The sequence below is a fragment of the Mandrillus leucophaeus genome, unplaced genomic scaffold (genome assembly GCF_000951045.1).
Source record: "Mandrillus leucophaeus isolate KB7577 unplaced genomic scaffold, Mleu.le_1.0 Scaffold1178, whole genome shotgun sequence".
Taxonomy (NCBI): Eukaryota; Metazoa; Chordata; class Mammalia; order Primates; family Cercopithecidae; genus Mandrillus; species Mandrillus leucophaeus.
The window spans coordinates 350859-370288 of NW_012100076.1; the positions used below are offsets into that span (position 1 = coordinate 350859).

At 37.1% G+C, this 19430-nt stretch overlaps 1 protein-coding gene across 4 annotated transcripts in view; it reads right to left on the reverse strand.

The window, feature by feature from the left end:
• BTBD10 (BTB (POZ) domain containing 10) overlaps positions 1 to 19430 on the reverse strand; it is a 73880-nt gene that overhangs the window by 6295 nt on the left and 48155 nt on the right. For all 4 annotated transcript variants that reach the window (XM_012001476.1, XM_012001491.1, XM_012001485.1 and 1 more), the window contains 4 exons: positions 18775 to 18877; positions 15507 to 15627; positions 6770 to 6967; positions 4275 to 4385 (listed from right to left, as the gene is read on the reverse strand). In XM_012001476.1, coding sequence (XP_011856866.1) covers positions 4275 to 4385; positions 6770 to 6967; positions 15507 to 15627; positions 18775 to 18877 — 533 coding nt within the window. The remainder of the gene's footprint in view (positions 1 to 4274; positions 4386 to 6769; positions 6968 to 15506; positions 15628 to 18774; positions 18878 to 19430) is intronic.

Here is a 19430-nt window from a genome sequence, read left to right on the forward strand (position 1 = left end):
TGCAGTTCCAGAAACATGGAATTGGGAAATCAGAGGTTCTGTATATAGGTGAACTTTCAGGGATAAGAGCCAGTCCTACTGTCCTACCATTCCTGCCCAGGATGTGGAGGGTAGAATAATTCACAATCCCATCCAATTAAAGACTTCATTACTTAGTCTTGCATTTCCTGTATTCTATGGGAACTGTAATTCCACAATTATTTTAGAGTTTGTAATCTTAAACTTCTGGTTCTTTTCTAAGTCTCGGCCAATTACTCTGATAGAAGAGAGCTTTCCACTGAGTTCTGAACAAGGACTAATGATGGGAGTAAGGCCACATCCAATATGGTCTGCTAGATGGGGTAGCAGTAGTCCTAAACTGCCTTAAGAACCCAGCCCTAGGAGGTTGAGAGATGCTGTTCCATTAAAGGATAAGTGAAACAAAATGAAAAACTCCAAAGACGTGCCTTTTAGTGGAATTGTGGTGTGAAGAATGATTTTGGTAAGAATTATTTGTGCTTTCCCATGACACGTTTGTGTTTAACACCACCAATAAACCCAAAAAGCCTGCTTAAAATTAAGTAGAAGAGGCCTGACTATAGCAGTCTCTCAATATGAATATGGGACCACAGAACTAAAATTATTTTTTGAATACTTCTGGCCTTATATTTCATCATCTTTTCTCACACATCCAAGTTCTCTCTGGTCCTCCTCATGTCTCTCATACACCAACCCAATCTAGCTCCCATAAAAGTCAACACATTTAATATTCTAATAAACTACTTTTAAGGGACTTGGGATTGGTATGGCCGGGGCACAGCAATGGTGGGGGAGGATAGTAACAAAATGGCTACCTTGGAAATCTCATTTTTTTTTCTTTCATCCCAAGAAAGTCTCAACACTTCTGCCGGGGTTATGACTATTCTACTTATTTTTTCAAGAGGAAAAAGTAATAGACTTGATGAGAAAATACGGTTATTGGTGTACATATTAGTTGAGAGAGGAAAGAGTGCTTCAGTACATAGAAGCAGTTATTAAAAAAAAGAATAGAAGAGCCTGGTTAGTTACCGTCCTGCCAAAGTCAAGCCCAATATCACAGATTGTAGTACACAGGCAAATAATTTAAAATTTTAAATTTTAAAAATTTCCACTTAAAATAATATTTCAAAACCACTCACAGACTCAAATCACAGAGACTTGGATTCAAGACCTGGCTCTGCTATTTATTCCCAAAAAAACTTCAATAAGTATTTAACCTTTTAAGCTTTAGCTTCTTTCTCTTTAAAAACAGAGACAGTGATAGCTAACCAAATAACCCCATTAGGTAGAGGAAAGCTCTGTTTTACAAAATACCAGCTGATAAATGTAAAAGGAATGATAAATTAGAAAATTATCATTTTGCAATCTTTAATGAAATTACAAATTCAGGCAAAAATTATCAACTAGTATTTAAAACCTTTAGGTAATGATTAGCGGGGAGCTGAACATTCTTAGTGTCAAAATACCGCACAAAGGAACAGCTTAATTTTATAATAGAGAGATCAGGTTGTCACCCACAGATATGGTTTGGCTCTGTGTTCCCACCCAAATCTCATTACAAATTGTAATCCCAACGTGTCAGGAGAAGGGCCTAGTGGGAGGTGTTTGAACCATGGCAGCAGTTTCCACCCTGCTGTTCTTGTGATAGTGAATTCTCATGAGATCTGATGGTTTAAAAGTATGTGGCAGTTCCCTCTTCACTCTCTCCTGCCACCATGTGAAGAAGGTCCTTGCTTCCTTTTCGCCGTCTGCCATGACTGTAAGTTTCCTGAGGCCTCCCAGTCATGCTTCCTGGTAAGCCTGCAGAAGTGTGCATCAAATAAACCTCTTTTCTTCATAAATGACCCACTTTCAGATAGTTCTTTATAGCAGTGAGAAAAAGGACTAATACACGGACTAAGCCTTTAATCTAACTTACAGTTCACAGAAATTACTAAACTGAAGGACACACCAAGGAAATAATAGGGCAAATCCAGAAGTGGGACCTTCTATAAGACAACTGGCCCAGACTCTTCAATAGGACAATATCATAAAGAACTACTCTAGATTGAGAAATTTGACAAAACAAGCAGTTAGTTATAAGATGTGGTCCTAGACTGAATCTTGGTTTAGAGAAAACAGCTAAAAGGAAATTTGGGGAGACTACTGAGAAATTTTAATGTGGATTGATTCAAATAAAGTATTCTTAATTTTGTAGGGTATGTTAAAATATTTTTTAGAGCTGCATATTAAAATATTAAGGAGTGAAATATCATATATATCAGATATATATATACACAGATATATATGTTACATAATATATATACACACATATAGTGTACTATTTTAAATGAATTTTATATGAGGTTAATAGTAAATAGTACTTGTTACTAGGTCCTTACAATTATATGAAAATTCATTTAAGAGTTACGGCTCAATGCTTTAGAGCACTGCTATTTTCTCCCTGTGACAGAGAAAGAAGTCCTCACTTTCAGTAATTAATTTACATATAGCTTTTCCATAAATCTTTTATTTACTATTTGAGAACCACCTATACCTCGGAACGAGGCCACATGTTAGGTATACAATATGCAACTTGACTTCTCTCAAGGAGCTCACAGTCTATGACTGAACCGAGTATATTATAGCAAACTATTCTTAGGAACAATTTCACAGAAGTTCCAAGAAGGTTTCAGAGGATTTGAAGGATGAATAATAGTTGCCATGAAAAGAAAGAGGAAGTAGAGTGGGAAGGAAGGAATTTCTAGTAAATAATACTTGATTATCACAACTATCCTCTAAGATATACAGAGTATTATACTCACTACCAAGATAAAGGAAACTGATGCTCAGAAAGGCTGAGGGACTTACCTGAAGACACTTGGTCAGTATACTCCTTACCATGGCCTATAAGACCCTGCATCTTCTGATCCTACTTTATCTCTTCTACTAATTCTCAGACCAACTATATCTCTTCAAATCTCCTCCTCATTTATTATACCAGACATATGTATGTTTTCTGTATCACAAATATAGTAAGCTCATTACTACCTCAACACTTTTGCACTTGCTATTTTCTCCTTCTAGAGCCATTTTTGTCACCAGGCCTCCCCTTCAGTGTCTTCTCCTCAGAGGCCTTCCCTGTCCTCCCAATCTAAAGTAGCTCCCAGTGCCTTCTCTCTAGCTCTAAGACCAAGTAGCTAAATCTCACTGTTTACAAAGTAATGGACTAGGGCACTAGACCAATGCTTCATATATCAGCAATTCCACTGCTTTTTAAGCCCAAAGTCTCTGGCCCTTCCCACACAAAAATCCTGTTTCTGGTTATTCTTCCTATGTATCTCAGCAGCCCATTACTATTCTCCAGCAGTTCAACCAGGTAGGTCAATGATCAACACTATTATCTTCATTATCACCATCACAAACATATACTGCGAATTTACTATGTACTAGGCAGTGTTTTAAGTGTTTTTCACGTATTAATTCATTCTGTCCTTACAAAAACCTTATAAAGTACTCATTAATGCTCTCATTTTAGAGGAAAGAAACTGAGGCACAGAATTTTTAAGTGCCTTGGCCAAGGTCACACAGCTATTAAGTCACAGGATTTGAACATAAGTAATCTGGCTCCAGAGCCTTTACTCTTTACATTGTCATGCTATATCAATTAAGACACTTTGTTCTTCTTAAGCGTATTTTAAAATAAAAGAGGCATCTGATAAAACATTGCAGAAAAATTCTTTTAATTCATAAAGTAAGCTATCTAAAACTCTATGCATTTACATAAGATGAAAGAAATTTCGTAATTTGTATTTACCTTGAAAATAAGCTATTATTATACTTTAAGACCTAAGTAAGCTATTAGTAGTGCTGCTGTTACATGAATTTTCAGGAAGTAATTTTTAATTCTATTGAGCTTCAATGACCACAACTATGCAAAGAGTCCTGCCAATCCTATGGGAATGTACATATATTCATGTCTACACACACCACATGGGCTTTGTCAAAAATGAATTAGGGCAAACTAGGGCAGAAAAAGACAAATTCATATCTCTATCACTAGAGAATCTTATGGAATAACAATTTCTAATGGCCTTTTATCTGTCTTCTAAGTGCAGTTTATTTTTGTTATTTATAGGTCTACTGCATAAGCATGTGCTAATCATTTGTCAGAGTTTTTCTCAAAGTATTCCAACTGTATTCTAAATAAGATCCAATTGTTTTTAACCTTTTTGTTTTCAAAAGAAAATTAATAGAAAATAATGAAAATGTCTTACCTTCTATTCCCAATCTAATCTTCTTAAGACCCCTCTCCTTCAAAACTGACTTGGCCACATCTCTGTTTTCAATATACTTGAAAAATCTATATAATTTTGTGCTATAAATAACTGGAAACAAAAAGACAAAAAAGTTATTGCATTAAAATTAAAGGATTTAGAGATGAACTTAAATTTATCTTGCTCATCAAAGGGGCCTAACAGTTCTAAAAGCCCAAATAATGGATGCAGTAATGCCAAAGGATGACTAGCCAACATGACAGGGCAGTATTCAGTATAGTTAATGTAGAAGCAAATGTCTACTTAAGTGGAAACAAGAAAAGCTTTGACAACCAATCAGAAAACCCAATCCACAGGAAGAATCTCCTTCTGAAAGATACATCACCTACACATTTATTGGAATGGGATCTGCCCCAAGTTTTAAATAAGATAATCCAAAGAAGATATCAATATCGCATCATTATCAAGCAAAGTAAAGGACTTTGCTAAGAAGTCTACAAGGCCTAGTCTAGAGGGGGAAAAACTGCCTTGTCAAAGAGTACAAAACAGATACATTTTACATTTCATGGATTGAGCAACTATTAATAATTTCCCAAAAGGCAAAGACCCTCCCCACAAACTGTTTTCCATTCAGGCGAACAGCCCCATTTAATATTGATGTTAAAAATGGCAGATTCGAGCAAGTTCTGCCCAGGTTAGTCTGTTTAGAGCAAACTGGCTTTGCAAAGGACAGACATTCCACTGACAACATGTTGAGTCTTCCAAATGTGCTGAGAACTTCAGGGAGTTAGACTGATGGACATTCCTCGCCTTCTCTCTTTCAGGTTGAGTTATCTCCCTTAAAAGGTGAACTGCAAAGGTTTTTTCAAAAAAAGAAAAACACACTCACAAACCAAACATGCTGGTTTAAGAGCCAATAAAAGGAAAATACGTATATAAACTCTACTCATGGGGTAAATTTGTGATTATTACTACATCCTTAAGATTTACTAGTATTTTAAGAAAAAGATTATTTTAGATCTTAGAAAGGACAATATATGTCATAAAGTCACATGTGGAAAAATCAGGCCAAAAGGCTATCTCTAGCTCCTCAAATGAATCTTCTTTATATTGGATCATCTTGATACAAAATAATACATATTTAGACAACTAAGTAAAAATGTTTTCAGGCCTTTTAAGCTTTAAGATAAAAAACAAGAAAATAAAAAAATATTGAAGTGAAAAGTTCAACAATGGAAAAGAAAACACCAGGTTTATTATAATTCCTTTATCACCATCATATCATTTCTATGTTCTATGGTTGGCTGTACTTTCTTGGGGTCAAACCTTTTGAAAAGTAAAATATAAGTTATAAGCTTGTTCATTCCTTTTCCTTAACAGAAAATAATTTAGTATACCTCTTTTATTTTTGACAACCTTTCATTTTTCTTGGGGTTTGTTCAACTTTTTATTCCACATATTATAGAAAAACATTGTCAGCAAAGAGCCTAGAACTGAGGAAATAGCAACAGAAATGTCTATTACGACAATTATCCACAAAGGAATCACAACACTCATTTAAGTACATCATGCAAAAGAAATACCTCAGTGCAAACTCTGAAAAGTGCTACCATAACTTGTGTTAAAATAATCTTTCAAAAATCTCCTCTAGAAGTAAAAAAGAATGCCATCTGGAGTCTGCTTTGTTTTGATTTTAGAAAAGCATATGTAAAACGGAAAAATCAGAGACAAAATGTTTTGGTACTTTCTATATTAAACCCTAATCCTTACCAAGACAACAGACTATATAGTACAGAAGAAGATGCTAGGCTATTTTATTCAATTCCTTGAGTCATTCTTTCAATTCTTCCTTATTTATTAAACTGGTCAAAAATACTAATATTGGGCTCATCAAGAAAAATAACAAAAAAATAAGAAAAAATGTTAGTGATTGTTGCGCAAGACAGGCCATTTTGGTCAGAAATACCCAAAAGAACTATAGTACAAAGGCTTATGAAGGGTCACTGTATCCTTGATGAACATATATGATATTTTTTAAAAAGGTACCTTAGAACTTCAAGTTATCCTCAAAATCAATGAGTTAAAGCTTCTAAATGTATATAAAAACAAAAACTCATTTTTTAAAAAGCTATTTTTATAAAGGAACTAGTTCTCCTGAATGCTTTTAAATACAAAGAAAAAAAATCTATCAAGTTCCAGAGAGTCAACAGATAACTAACTATGTGTGTATGGCATGGGTGGGGCATATTCTTCTGCACAGGGACATACTTTGGGCATTGCGAGCCATGCAGTTTCTGCTGCAACTACTCAACTCTGCCACTGTAGCATGAAAGCAGCCATAGGCAATACACAAAACTTAATTTATAAAAATAGGTGATGGGTTGGATTGACCCCCAGGCTATAGTTTGCTGGTCTATGAGAAGAGCTCTTTCTTTACACACACAAGAAATAATTTGTGATGATTCAGGAGAAAGAAAACATGCCAGAATACTTACTTTGTGAATATTCTTCTCCCATCTGTGGTGGATATTCTTCATCCCAATCAACCACATCATCATCTGTAAGCACCACTATATGACATTCCCGTTCCCCACTCTGGGCACTAGCTACCATGAGAGGGAGGATCATTTCTTCCAAATAAAATTCAAATTGTCTACGAGCACCATCATTTGATAACTCATGCATTAGGGCACCTGAAATGAAATCCACAAAAATATCTTACCAAAACTTTTCCTAAAAAGACTTCTTTTAGAAATATAGAATCTTATAATAAGAAAGGCCAATTAAAGGCATCCTACATAGGCCCCGTCATTTTACACATCATGAAATAACTTGCCTAATATTACAAAACTAATTTGCAAAGTCAGAATTAAAACCCTATCCCTAGCCTAGCATATTTTTCACTATACCATATTATCTTCCATCAGTATACGCAGTATGTCTTAAGGTATACCTTAAAGATACTTTTCAGGTTATCCACATAAACTGAAATAGTTCTTATATTCCATTTCCTGCATGCTCTGCTTCTCAGAAAGTTGCAAACCGATTTAATATTTCAGTGCAGGTTGAGAGGTGAGGTGAAACGGGTCAACAGTCTTTAGAATAAGGCAAGCAAAAGGTCAAGCAAAATACAACATGATGCAGGAATTCCACAGCAAACTTGACACTAGAAGTGAGAGAGCTGAAAGATAAGACTTCAACCTCCTTAAGCACAGACATAATGAACAACTTCAATTTCCTAAATGCACAGCCACTAACTCACCTGCACTGCTTTTTTCTTTTATTCCTATTGATTGGCAATGTCCTATCTCCCTATTGAAGATGCCAACATCTCAAGAACTACTGCTACTGCATCAGCATGGAGAGCAAAGTCAGAGAAGCAACCATGGCAACCATACACATGAGAGAGTGTGTGTGTGTGTGTGTGTGTGTGTGTGTGTGAGAGAGAGAATGTGTGTGTGTGTGTGTGTGTGCTGTAAAAACTGGAGAACTGGAGACGGGATGAAGGAGTACACTAGAACTCAAACCTACAGTCTCCCAAGGGAGAGCTTTTCCTCCCTACAAAATGTCTCCATAATTATATAATAAATACTATATAATTATTATAATTGATTAGATAATTAAATAATCTATATTACTATTACTTAGCCATCCTCTCTCCAGGCTGGCTATTTCCCATTGTCATTTTAAAAAGTTATCTTTATAGACAAATACCTATATTTCAACACCTTCTCTCTCCCCAGCTTCTGAACCAATTCCAATCTGGCTTCTACTCTCACTATACTACAGAAATGTCTTGCTATGGTCTCCAAATGGCCTTTATATTGTCAAAGACAATAATCATCTTTGGTCCTGATCCTATGTGACCTCTCAGTTAAATCTCCTACACTGGACCACTCTTTCTTGAAACATACTCACCCCTAAGAATCTCTGATACCATTATCCCTGTTTTTTTCCCTCCTCCTGGCTATTCTTCCTCAGTAACCTTTGCCAACTCTTCCTCCTCCAGCTGTTCATTAAATACTGGTATTTCTCAGGAAAATTTTAAGTTCTTTTCTTCTTTTATCCTATGCTGATAATTCCCAAATTTATTTCTACTAATTTAGTCTTCTGTATTCGAGATGCATTTTATTCAGCTGCTTTCTGGAAATTTCCGCTTGGATGTAACCTCAGAGGTACCCTCAACTCAATACATCCAAAATTTAACTTACCATCTCTGTCTCTCTCCACAGTATTTTTCAAATCAGTAAATGGCATCACTATCTACCCAAGTTTTCAGAACCATCTCAGTACAGTGCTGGGCATATAATGGGAACTTAAATATTAGTATACTAAATGAATAAATCCTGGATTTCTCCTTTACCTCCTAATTCAAATAATTCCCCAAGTCTTCTTAAACATACTTGAATTGTGTTATTTCCTTCTTTTGGCAGATATTTACCAAAGATAGCTGCAAAATCTCCTAAGCCACATACTTCTCTGCAAGGTGACCTTGACATCTCTTCCCAAAAAGTGGAATTTAGTTCCCCTCCCCTTTAATTAGACTGGTAATACAAACTTGTTTGTAACCAGAGGAGCATGGCTGAGGGGACAGCACATGACTTTGGAGGCTAAGTCAGAAGAAGCCTTGCAATTTCTGCCTTGGTTTCTCTGGAATGCTTGTTCTTCAAATGCTTCCTTTCTGAATGCAACCTACAGGATTTGAGAAGCCCAAGTCATATGGAGAGACTACACATAGGTATTCTGTTTGACATTCCTAGCTGAGTCCAGCCTTTGAGTCATCCCAGTCCTGGCACCAGACATGTGAATAAAGCCTCCAGCCTTGTGAGCCACCCCAGCCCATCAATTCTTCACAGATGAGGCCTCAGATATTGTGATACAGCCATAAGCCACCTCCGCTGTGCCCTGTATAAATTCCTGACCCACAGAACAAATGAGAGTAATAAAATGGTTATAGTTTATGCTAAACTTGAGGTGGTTTATTACACAGCAATAGTTAACCCAACATATTCCATCCCCTTGCCTCCATTCTGGTTCTGTTCATCATTAACTCTCACCCAAACTACTACAAAATCTTTCTGATTACATTCCCCCAACATCTGCTTTTGCCTCTCTGCATTTCATTTTCCCCACAGCAGCCAAATCTAATTGTCTCTGCTAGTCTAACCCTCTCATGACTTGTACTATCCTCAAAATAAGTCTCAAATCCTCAACTTGGTACATAAAGCCCTGCTATGTGAAAAAGAATGTTACAGATCAGAGTGTAGAATCAATCCTTTAATACATTTTCTTTAATTATCCATATACTGATGACTCCCACTTACATCTAGCCCACATTTCTCTGCTGAACTTTAGACATGTATACCCAATGCTCCACTTAACAGTTCTACTTGGATATCTAACAGGTATTTCAAACTTAACATGTTCAAAATCAAGCTTTTAGATTTTTGCTCCTCATGAAGTCTCCCCCATCTCAATTAATGGCAACCTCAAACTTCCAGTTAAAGCTCTCCTCTCCTTTCCACTCCACATTCAGTTGAAGAGGAAATCCTGGTAACCTGAACATCAAATATACCCAGAATCTGACTAGTTCTTACTGTTTCCACTCTAATCCAAGCCCCTACCATCTCATACCTGGACTTTGATCATGGTTTCCTAACTGATCTCTTTGCTTCTACCACTATTCCCTTTTTGGTCCATTTTTAACACAACAGCCAGAAGTGATTCTTTTTTTTTTTTTTTTTTTTTTATTATTATACTTTAAGTTCTAGGGTACATGTGCATAACGTGCAGGTTTGTTACATATGTATACTTGTGCCATGTTGCTGTGCTGCACCCATCAACTCGTCAGCACCCATCAACTCATCATTTACATCAGGTATAACTCACAATGCAATCCCTCCCCCCTCCCCCCTCCCCATGATAGGCCCCAGTGTGTGATGTTCCCCTTCCCGAGTCCAAGTGATCTCATTGTTCAGTTCCCACCTATGAGTGAGAACATGTGGTGTTTGGTTTTCTGTTCTTGTGATAGTTTGCTAAGAATGATGGTTTCCAGCTGCATCCATGTCCCTACAAAGGACACAAACTCATCCTTTTTTATGGCTGCATAGTATTCCATGGTGTATATGTGCCACATTTTCTTAATCCAGTCTGTCACTGATGGACATTTGGGTTGATTCCAAGTCTTTGCTATTGTGAATAGTGCCGCAATAAACATACGTGTGCATGTGTCTTTATAGCAGCATGATTTATAATCCTTTGGGTATATACCCAGTAATGGGATGGCTGGGTCATATGGTACATCTAGTTCTAGATCCTTGAGGAATCGCCATACTGTTTTCCATAATGGTTGAACTAGTTTACAATCCCACCAACAGTGTAAAAGTGTTCCTATTTCTCCACATCCTCTCCAGCACCTGTTGTTTCCTGACTTTTTAATGATCGCCATTCTAACTGGTGTGAGATGGTATCTCATTGTGGTTTTGATTTGCATTTCTCTGATGGCCAGTGATGATGAGCATTTTTTCATGTGTCTGTTGGCTGTATGAATGTCTTCTTTTGAGAAATGTCTGTTCATATCCTTTGCCCACTTTTTGATGGGGTTGTTTTTTTCTTGTAAATTTGTTTGAGTTCTTTGTAGGTTCTGGATATTAGCCCTTTGTCAGATGAGTAGATTGCAAAAATTTGCAGAAGTGATTCTTTTAAACCTTAAGTCAGGTCAGGATTATAACACTTAACAACTCTACATGGACTTCTGTGTGAACAGGGCTCCCATGAAATAGTACAATGTGACAGTCTTACAGATCATATCACTCTTTTGTTCAAACCTCTCCCATATCTTCCAATCTCACTCAGAGTAAAAGCCAAAACATAAAGGCCTTATTTGACCTAGGTGCTTTGTTACCTCTCTGACCACATCTCATATTACTGACACTCTCACTCACTCCACTCCAACTATCCTGGCCTCTCTGCTGCTCTCAAATATACGAGACAAACTCCTTCATTGTGTGCATTCACTAGCAACCCCTGCTTGGAATTTAAATTTTTATTTCCAATGAAAGTTTCTCTGGCTCCTCTTAACTTCTTCACTTTTTTCTCCTTGGCACTTATCACTAACATACCATATATGATTTATTTACTTTGTTTATCACATGTTTTTCCCAATAGAGTGTATGTTCCATTAGAACAGAAAGTTTTGCCTGGTTTGTTCATGCTGAATCCCCAAAACTTAGAACAGTGCTTAGTACAGAGTAGAGCCATTAAATATTTGTTCAATTAATAAACTTTGTTTCCTCTTTACCTCTCAGGCCTTATTCCTCACCACTCATACTCCATCCCTCTGCTCTAGCCACACGTGCCTTTTTTTGAGTTCCCTAAATGTCATATTCCTTACTACTTAAACCTCTGCACATATCATTTCTACTGCTTGTATGGTCAGCTTTCCCCTACTCTTTGCCACTCCTTCAGGTTTCAGCTTTAATGGCACTTAGATAGTGATTCTCCACAGACCCTTTGTCATACACTTCTAATAATATCTCATTTCTTCACTGCATTTTTCACAGCTTTTATTACTTGTTAAATGTTTGTCTTCCCAACTAGACTATAAACTCCATAAAGGCAGGGACAATGTCTGTCTTTGTTCATTACTACAGGTACTACACGCATGAAACTCATAAAAAGCTTGATTAAGAAGGAAGAGGGGACAAAAGGACAAGTTAAATGGTAAACTAGAAATGAATAGTTGATCAGGACGCAGAGGCACAAGAATGATATAGTGGACTCTGGGAAGTCGGTGGGGAAGGCTGGGAGGAAGTGAGGGATAAACGACTACATACTGAGTACAGTGTACACTGTCCGGGTGATGAGTGCACCAAAATCTCAGAAATAACCACGAAAAACTTATCCATGTAACCCAAAACCACCTGTATCCCAAAAACAATTGAAATAAAAATTTAAAAAAATTAAACCTGACACTTAGAAATTAAAGATAAAAGGTCGAAATCCCCAGTATAAAGATAATATTCGACACCACAGTGATGAATAGCACCACTTAGAATACGTGCAGATTCTGTGAGAGAGAAAGTAGCTAACAGAGGAGAACAACCACATTCCAAGGATCAGGAAGAAGGATGCCAAAAAGCCAAAGGAAGGGAGAGTCAAGAAAAAAATGAGTAACATTATAATTACGCCTAAAAGAAATGACTTTATTTTTCTTGAGAGAGGGTCTCACTATGTTGCCTATGATGATTTTGAACCCCTGGGCTCAAGTGCTCCTCCCCACCTCAGCCTCTCGAAGTGCTGGGAATATAGACATTAGCCCCACGTCCAGGGAAATGCCTTTAAAGACAGAGATGCCAGAATTCCCATTAAACTTAACATTGTTCAAAATCTTCTAGCCAATTTGACAAGACAAAAAAAAGACATAAAAAGTGTTATTTGTAACATAGTCAATTAACTATGAGGCATATAGGAGGATCAACTAAAAAATCATTAGAAACAAACAGGGTTCTATGAGGTGGCTACATGTACAAAATTCAGTAACTTTATTATAAGTTAGCAGTTTGAAAAGTTAAACATATTCTACACACAGCAATAATAAAAACACAAAATATTAACAAGACCAGAGCACACTATATGAAGAAAATGATAAAACTCTACTTAAAGACACAAAAGTGTGAATAAATGGGAAGACAGCATTTGGAGCTATACGTTAATTCTTCTGAAAAGTTAACTTCAAAGGATTCCAATGAAAAGTTCGAGTTATTTTTAATGAGAATGTTTTTGAACGTCTAGAATAGACATAAGTCAGATTTGAGTATGTTTGAGCCTGAGGTTTACTACACAGAGAAAGGGAAAGACTGATGATACCAGAGAGGACAACCAGTGGAAGAGGGTCCTAAAAACACACAAGAGAATACAATAATTTGTTAATTCAGCAAACATTCTGTTGAGTCCTTAGGATGTGCTACACACCATAGACACAAAGTCAAAAAGATATAGTCTCTGCCCTCAAGTCCAAACTAGTTTAATGCCACAAACTGAAAAAGAGTGCCTCAACCAGAGAGAGAGAACATGCGAGCAAATTGTATAATTTCTTCTTAAATTAAGACATAAGCCCAGATATTTTAGTGCAAAGTGCCATTCCAAATATTCAGCAAGGGCATATATTTGCAAGAAAAAAAAATTTACTTTTGGATCATTTTTAAAAGATCATATCCATCTCTTCAAATTCTATATAGTTTTTTTAAAAACATCTTTGGGAATCTCTAAATTTTTAGTAACATATATTACAAGTAATCTAAAAACAACTACAAATATTACTGAAAAGCTAAAAGTCTAGGATAATCATATTACACATATTTTACATAAAACCCTTACTTTTAATTCATAATAAATAAAAGATACTTAGTATTAAGACAAGGTAAACTATGCACAACAAAAGACTGGAGAACTAAGAGATTCACATCATCTGTAAAAAATTCTAGTTTTTTTCCTATCTCTGCCAGTCACCAAAATTCAACATCAAATTATATAAAGATTAATTTAAATGGTCATATGAAAAGACACAAAACTTGAAATCAGAGATCTACAATGCTCATGGTTTCAACTAAAACTTTTTTTTTTTTTTTTTTTTTTGAGATGGAGTTTCACTCTTGGTGCCCAGGCTGGAATGCAATGGCGCAATCTTGGCTCATCACAACCTCTGCCTCCCGGGTTCAAGTAATTCTCCTGCCTCAGCCTCCCGAGTAGCTGGAATTACAGGCATGCGCCACCACGCCTGGCTAATTTTGTATTTTTAGTAGAGATGGGGTTTCTCCATGTTGGTCAAGCTGGTCTCGAATTCCCGACCTCACATGATCCGCCTGCTTTGGCCTGCCAAAGTGCTGGGATTACAGGTGTGAGCCACTGCACCCAGCCCCTAAAATCATTTTTTAAGATGTGAAAAAACAGCAATTTTGGCCAGGCATGGTGGCTCACGCCTGTAATCCCAGCACTTTTGGAGACCGAGGCGGGTGCATCATCTGAGGTCAGGAGTTCAAGACCAATGTGGCCAACATAGTGAAACCCTGTCTCTGTTAAAACGAAAAAATTAGTCAGGTGTGGTGGCAAGTGAATCCCTTCAAGGCAGGAGAATCCCTTGAACTCAGGAGGCGGAGTTTGCAGTGAGCTGAGATTGCACCACTGCACTCCAGCCTGGGTGACAGAGCGAGACTCCAACTCAAAAACAACAACAACAAAAACTCAGCAATGTTGTTCAAATGTACAGTTGTATGTTGGATCTACTGTATTTCCAAAGTATACCTACTACATCTTTACTCCAGAAACCTCAGGTCTTAGAATTTTTTGTATTACCATGTAGGATGATATCCTGGGCACTATGGAAGACACAAATAATTCCCCAAAACAATACTATCTACTCTTTCTAAATCATTCAGTTCATTCTTTACTACCTATTTCCACTAAACTCTTCCACAGTCCTCTAGCCCACAATGACTTCCCCTTCCTCTGAACTTCTCCAACCACTTAAGTGTTGGCTTAAGTATCTAGGTACTTAATATTGATATCAAATATCAACATTTGATACTTCTCATACACTATTTTGACTTTTTTGTGCATAATCACATCTTTTCTCAGGGTTGGCGTAACAATCAGAGTAGGGGTGCTGAAGAAATGGTGAGAGAAGAATACCAGAGTTGGGATTACAACATTCTACACACTGCTTTGAGACTATATTTGAAGTTCTTGGATGAAGTCATTTAATCCTATGCATAAATGAGGGCTAGACATTCAATCTAGGATCTTTAATGATAGGTATTGTTTTTGAGAAGTATTTGTGTTTTCCATAGTGCTCATATCATCATATGTGGTAATACAAAAAATTATAAATTTTTGGATGATGTGATCAAAGAAATGAAGCCAAATGACCACACTTGACCAAAGCCAAGGATCCAAATCTAGGAGATAAAACTGGCAACAAATAAATAATATAGAAAACTGTCTAGGAGGAAATCTGGGTTTGTCAAAAAAGAAAATTATTAAAATTGAAAAAAAATTTGGAAAATTGCACAAGGAGATTATCAAGGTCTTTGCAAACTTTCATTCATAATCTAGAATGCTTCATAATTCAAATAATACTTTAAGTCTAACTAGGTAAATAGCACTAATTTCAGGCTTTTTGTTCCAATATATTCTAATTATACAAACCACTTACACACAAAACATCATACTTACTGAGATCTCTACATTTAATAGTACTATATTCAAAAGAGATGCAAAGATAGTCACATGCTTCTCTCAGTTCAGGAATAGATATGCCATCAGGACAACGGATTATTCCTGTTTTATAGTAATCCTGGAAAAAGAAAAGTAAGAAAAGCATAAAATATCTGGAGAACAAGGTAGCCAAAACTTATTATTAAGGTAGAGCTGGTAACATTTTCAGAAACAGTAGAGAACTCTGACATCTTTGAAATGTGGAAGTTTAATCTTAGATGAGACCTCCGTTCACCTACTTTTTCATTTTACCTATAAGGAAAATTCAGGTCCAAATGAATTCATCGACTGACCCTGTCATACAATTATTTAAAAGTAAAGGTAAGATTTGAATGTAGGGCTCCCTGTTACCTAATTCATGTCTTCTTTATGGCATTATACCAATGCATATGTATTTTTCTTCTACAAGTTATATTTCTATAAAACTATCATAAAGTTTTAAATTTTTTTTAAAAAGTAAGGAAATTGAATGATATATTATGCTACCTTAAATACTACCTAGATAATTTAACAAAATTTGAGGTTTTTAGTACAGAATTATAGTCCTATTCAGGTATTAAAATATGTAAAATAAGACATACCATTAGATATTCTTCTTCTAATACTACCCTTTGGTGATTCCATATGATGACAAGCAATACTAATTATTTCGAAAATCTACGTAACAGGTTGTTAAAGGACGACCCCAGAATCACAGATAAGTTACTTCAGAGATGAGTGACAAAAATTCTTTTCAATTCCACAAGGGGAAATCTGGACAGCTAAAAAAGCACTTTTTCCCCAAAATTAAGACCTGGCTTGGCCAGGCACCATGGCTCACACCTATAATCTCAGAACTTTGGGAGGCCGAGGCGAACAGATCACCTGAGGTCAGAAGTTCAAGACCAGCCTGGCCAACATGGTAAAACCCTGTCTCTACTAAGAATACAAAAATTAGCTGGGCATAGTGGCGCACACCTGTAATCCTAGCTACTCAAGGGGCTGAGGCAGGAGAATCACTTAAGCTCAGAAGGCAGAGGTTGCAGTGAACCAAGATCGCACCACTCCACTCCAGCCTGGGCGACAGAGCGAGCCTCCATCTCAAACAAACAAACAAAAAGATCTGTCTCAAGTTTCCTGAGGTTCAGAACCAAAGTAACCAGTAACACAATTTCTAAGGTTGCTGCATCAATGGAAGTGAAACATCTTCTGGTACTTGTATGACTATTCACCTGATCAAGATCAACTACTTTCCTGATCTGTCTTCCATCACAGAATCCTCCCTTCCCTCAAACTACTTAAGAAAACGGTATTTTCAGGCTGTGGCACAAACTGTCACAAACTATCAAACCTTTTTTTTTCTCTTTTTTTGAGACAGGTTTTCACTTTGTTATCTAGGCTGGAGTGCAATGGTGTGATCTCAGCTCACTGCAACCTTCGCCTCCTGGCGCAAAAGATCTTCCCACCTCAGCCTCCCAAGTGTTGGAGGCCGAAAGAATGAGGGCGGTGACCGACTCAGTATACCACTGGAGGCTATATGAGCAAACAGCAAACTGTTCTCATGAAAGCAGGTTGCTGGCAAACTGAAACTGCATCTGCCGCCCAGAACTAATGCTGAGGACAGTCACGCCCCAGGTGCAGTGTTTCTTGTGATTGTCTACGCACAACTGAAGTCTGTTAGCAATCATGTGAACCTGTGATAAATCAAGCAGCTAACCAACAGCGCCTTCTCCCGGTTCTTTGTCCCCAGTAAATACAAAGGGCTGTGGAAGCTCAAGGTCCTTGCTCACTAGAAACAAGGAGCCCCCAGCCCCTTCTTTAAACCAGATTATGTTGTCTTTCTTTTCATCCCTGCGTTCATCCCCATTCATTCAGTCCCGTAGTAACCGTCACATCCCAAGTGCCTGGAACTACAGGCGTGCCACTACGCCCAGCTAATTTTTGGATATATTCTTTTGGTAGAGATGGGGTTTTGCCATGTTGCCCAAGTTGGTCTTGAAATCCTGGACTCAAGCCATCCACCTGTCTTGGTCTCTTAGCGTGCTGGGATTATGGGCATGAACCACTGCATCCAGCCTTATGAACCAAAATCACTCAATTTAAATTACAAGTAGGGGCTCTGTATGATAAATTAAAATATTAAAAAAAAAAAAGACCGGTTAAAATCTCAAAAAAAATTTTAAAACAAAGACATCGGCTGGGCACAGTGGCTCACACCTGTAATTCTAGCACTTTGGGAGGCCAAGGCAAGAGGACTGCTTGAGCTCAGGAGTTCAAGATCAGCCTGGACAATATGGTGAAACCTCATCTCTACTAGAAATACAAAAAATTAGCTGGGTGTGGTAGCACATGCCTATAGTCCCAGCTACTAGGGAGGCTGCGGTGGGATGATCACTTAAACCCAGAAGGTCGAGGCTACAGTTAGCCGTGATCACTCTACTGCACTGCAGCCTTGGCAACAGAGTGAGACCCTGTCTGGGGAAAAAAACAAAAAACCAAAGATGTTAACAAATACATTTTGGAGATGACTTTTAATGTTTCTAAGTTTGCTAGTTATGTGCAATAAAATAATAGAATCAAGTAGTAGTCATATTCATTCTCAGATAGTAAAAATGATCGATTTACTGCATTTAAGAGAAAGAGAAGTAAATATGACTCCAGAAATGTTACTAAATACCTGAAAGAACTGCATATGCAAACCTAAGAGATTAATAATCCCCTATCCTATCATCCTGAAGGTCATAAAATTCATTTGCTTCTATTATATTATCTGTATGTGCTAAAATAAAGATGAGAACACGGCACGGTGGCTCAATGCCTGCAATCCCAGCACTGGGAGGCCAAGGCGGGAGGATCACTTGAGCCCTGGAGTTTGAGAACAGCCTAGGTAACACTGTGAGACCTTGTCTCTATAAAAAAGGAAAACAAAAAGAATTAGCCAAGCATCGTGGTGCATGCCTGTAGTCCCAGCTACTCAGGAATGAGTGGCAGGAGGATTGTTTGAGCCTGGGAGGTTGAGGCTACAGTGAGCTATGATTGTGCCATTGCACTCCATCCAGCCTGGGTGAAAGAGCAAGAAGACCCTGTTGCAAAATAAAAATATAAACAAAATAAAATAAAGATGAATTAAATGGTATTTAAGGAAAAACAATATCCTGGAATAACTCCAGAGAGATATTCAAATAGAATTCTGCTTCTAATCCAAGTACCTACTAAGAAGGGGTCTTATGATTAAGTCAATACTCACCAGAATAGCTCGAAACACAGTGGAACCAATTCCCTCTGCCACCTCATACTCTCCTTTCTCATTAGGTCGTGTAAAGTTATGTTCTCGGCCAGATCCAAACATCCTATGATAGTAAATAATTGAGAAATATGTCAATAGAATACTTCCTTCGAAAGGGAAAATAGATTTCATGTACAAATGTAAAAAGGAATTATATCATTAAATTAGTCAAGAATTTTTATCATTAATGTATTCTGGCAAACATCATAAAAGAAGGAATATTAAAAACATTTTCTTTTTGATGGTAGGGAACACTAGTATAGATTTTCTCTAAGCAACAATAAAATAAACAACAAAATTCAGAAGCTAAAGAGCTTTCCTACCACTTCTCCTCAGAAAAAAACACCAATCAATTAATCAAGGGAAAAAGGTGAGTTTTTAATACTAATCTTATCAGGAAGAAAAAAAAAAGGGAAACCATGTTATCTGTGCTTTTTCCTTAAAACTGCTGTTTTCATTGTACAGTTAATGCCATAATGCAGCACATAATAGCAGGCTAACCTGAGACAAAGTGATATGATACAGGACAAGTCAGGTTGTTTTACATTTCACAATCTTAACTATAAATGTAACAAATCCTACTCAAAATTATTAGACTTGCCTCCTGGAACTGAAAA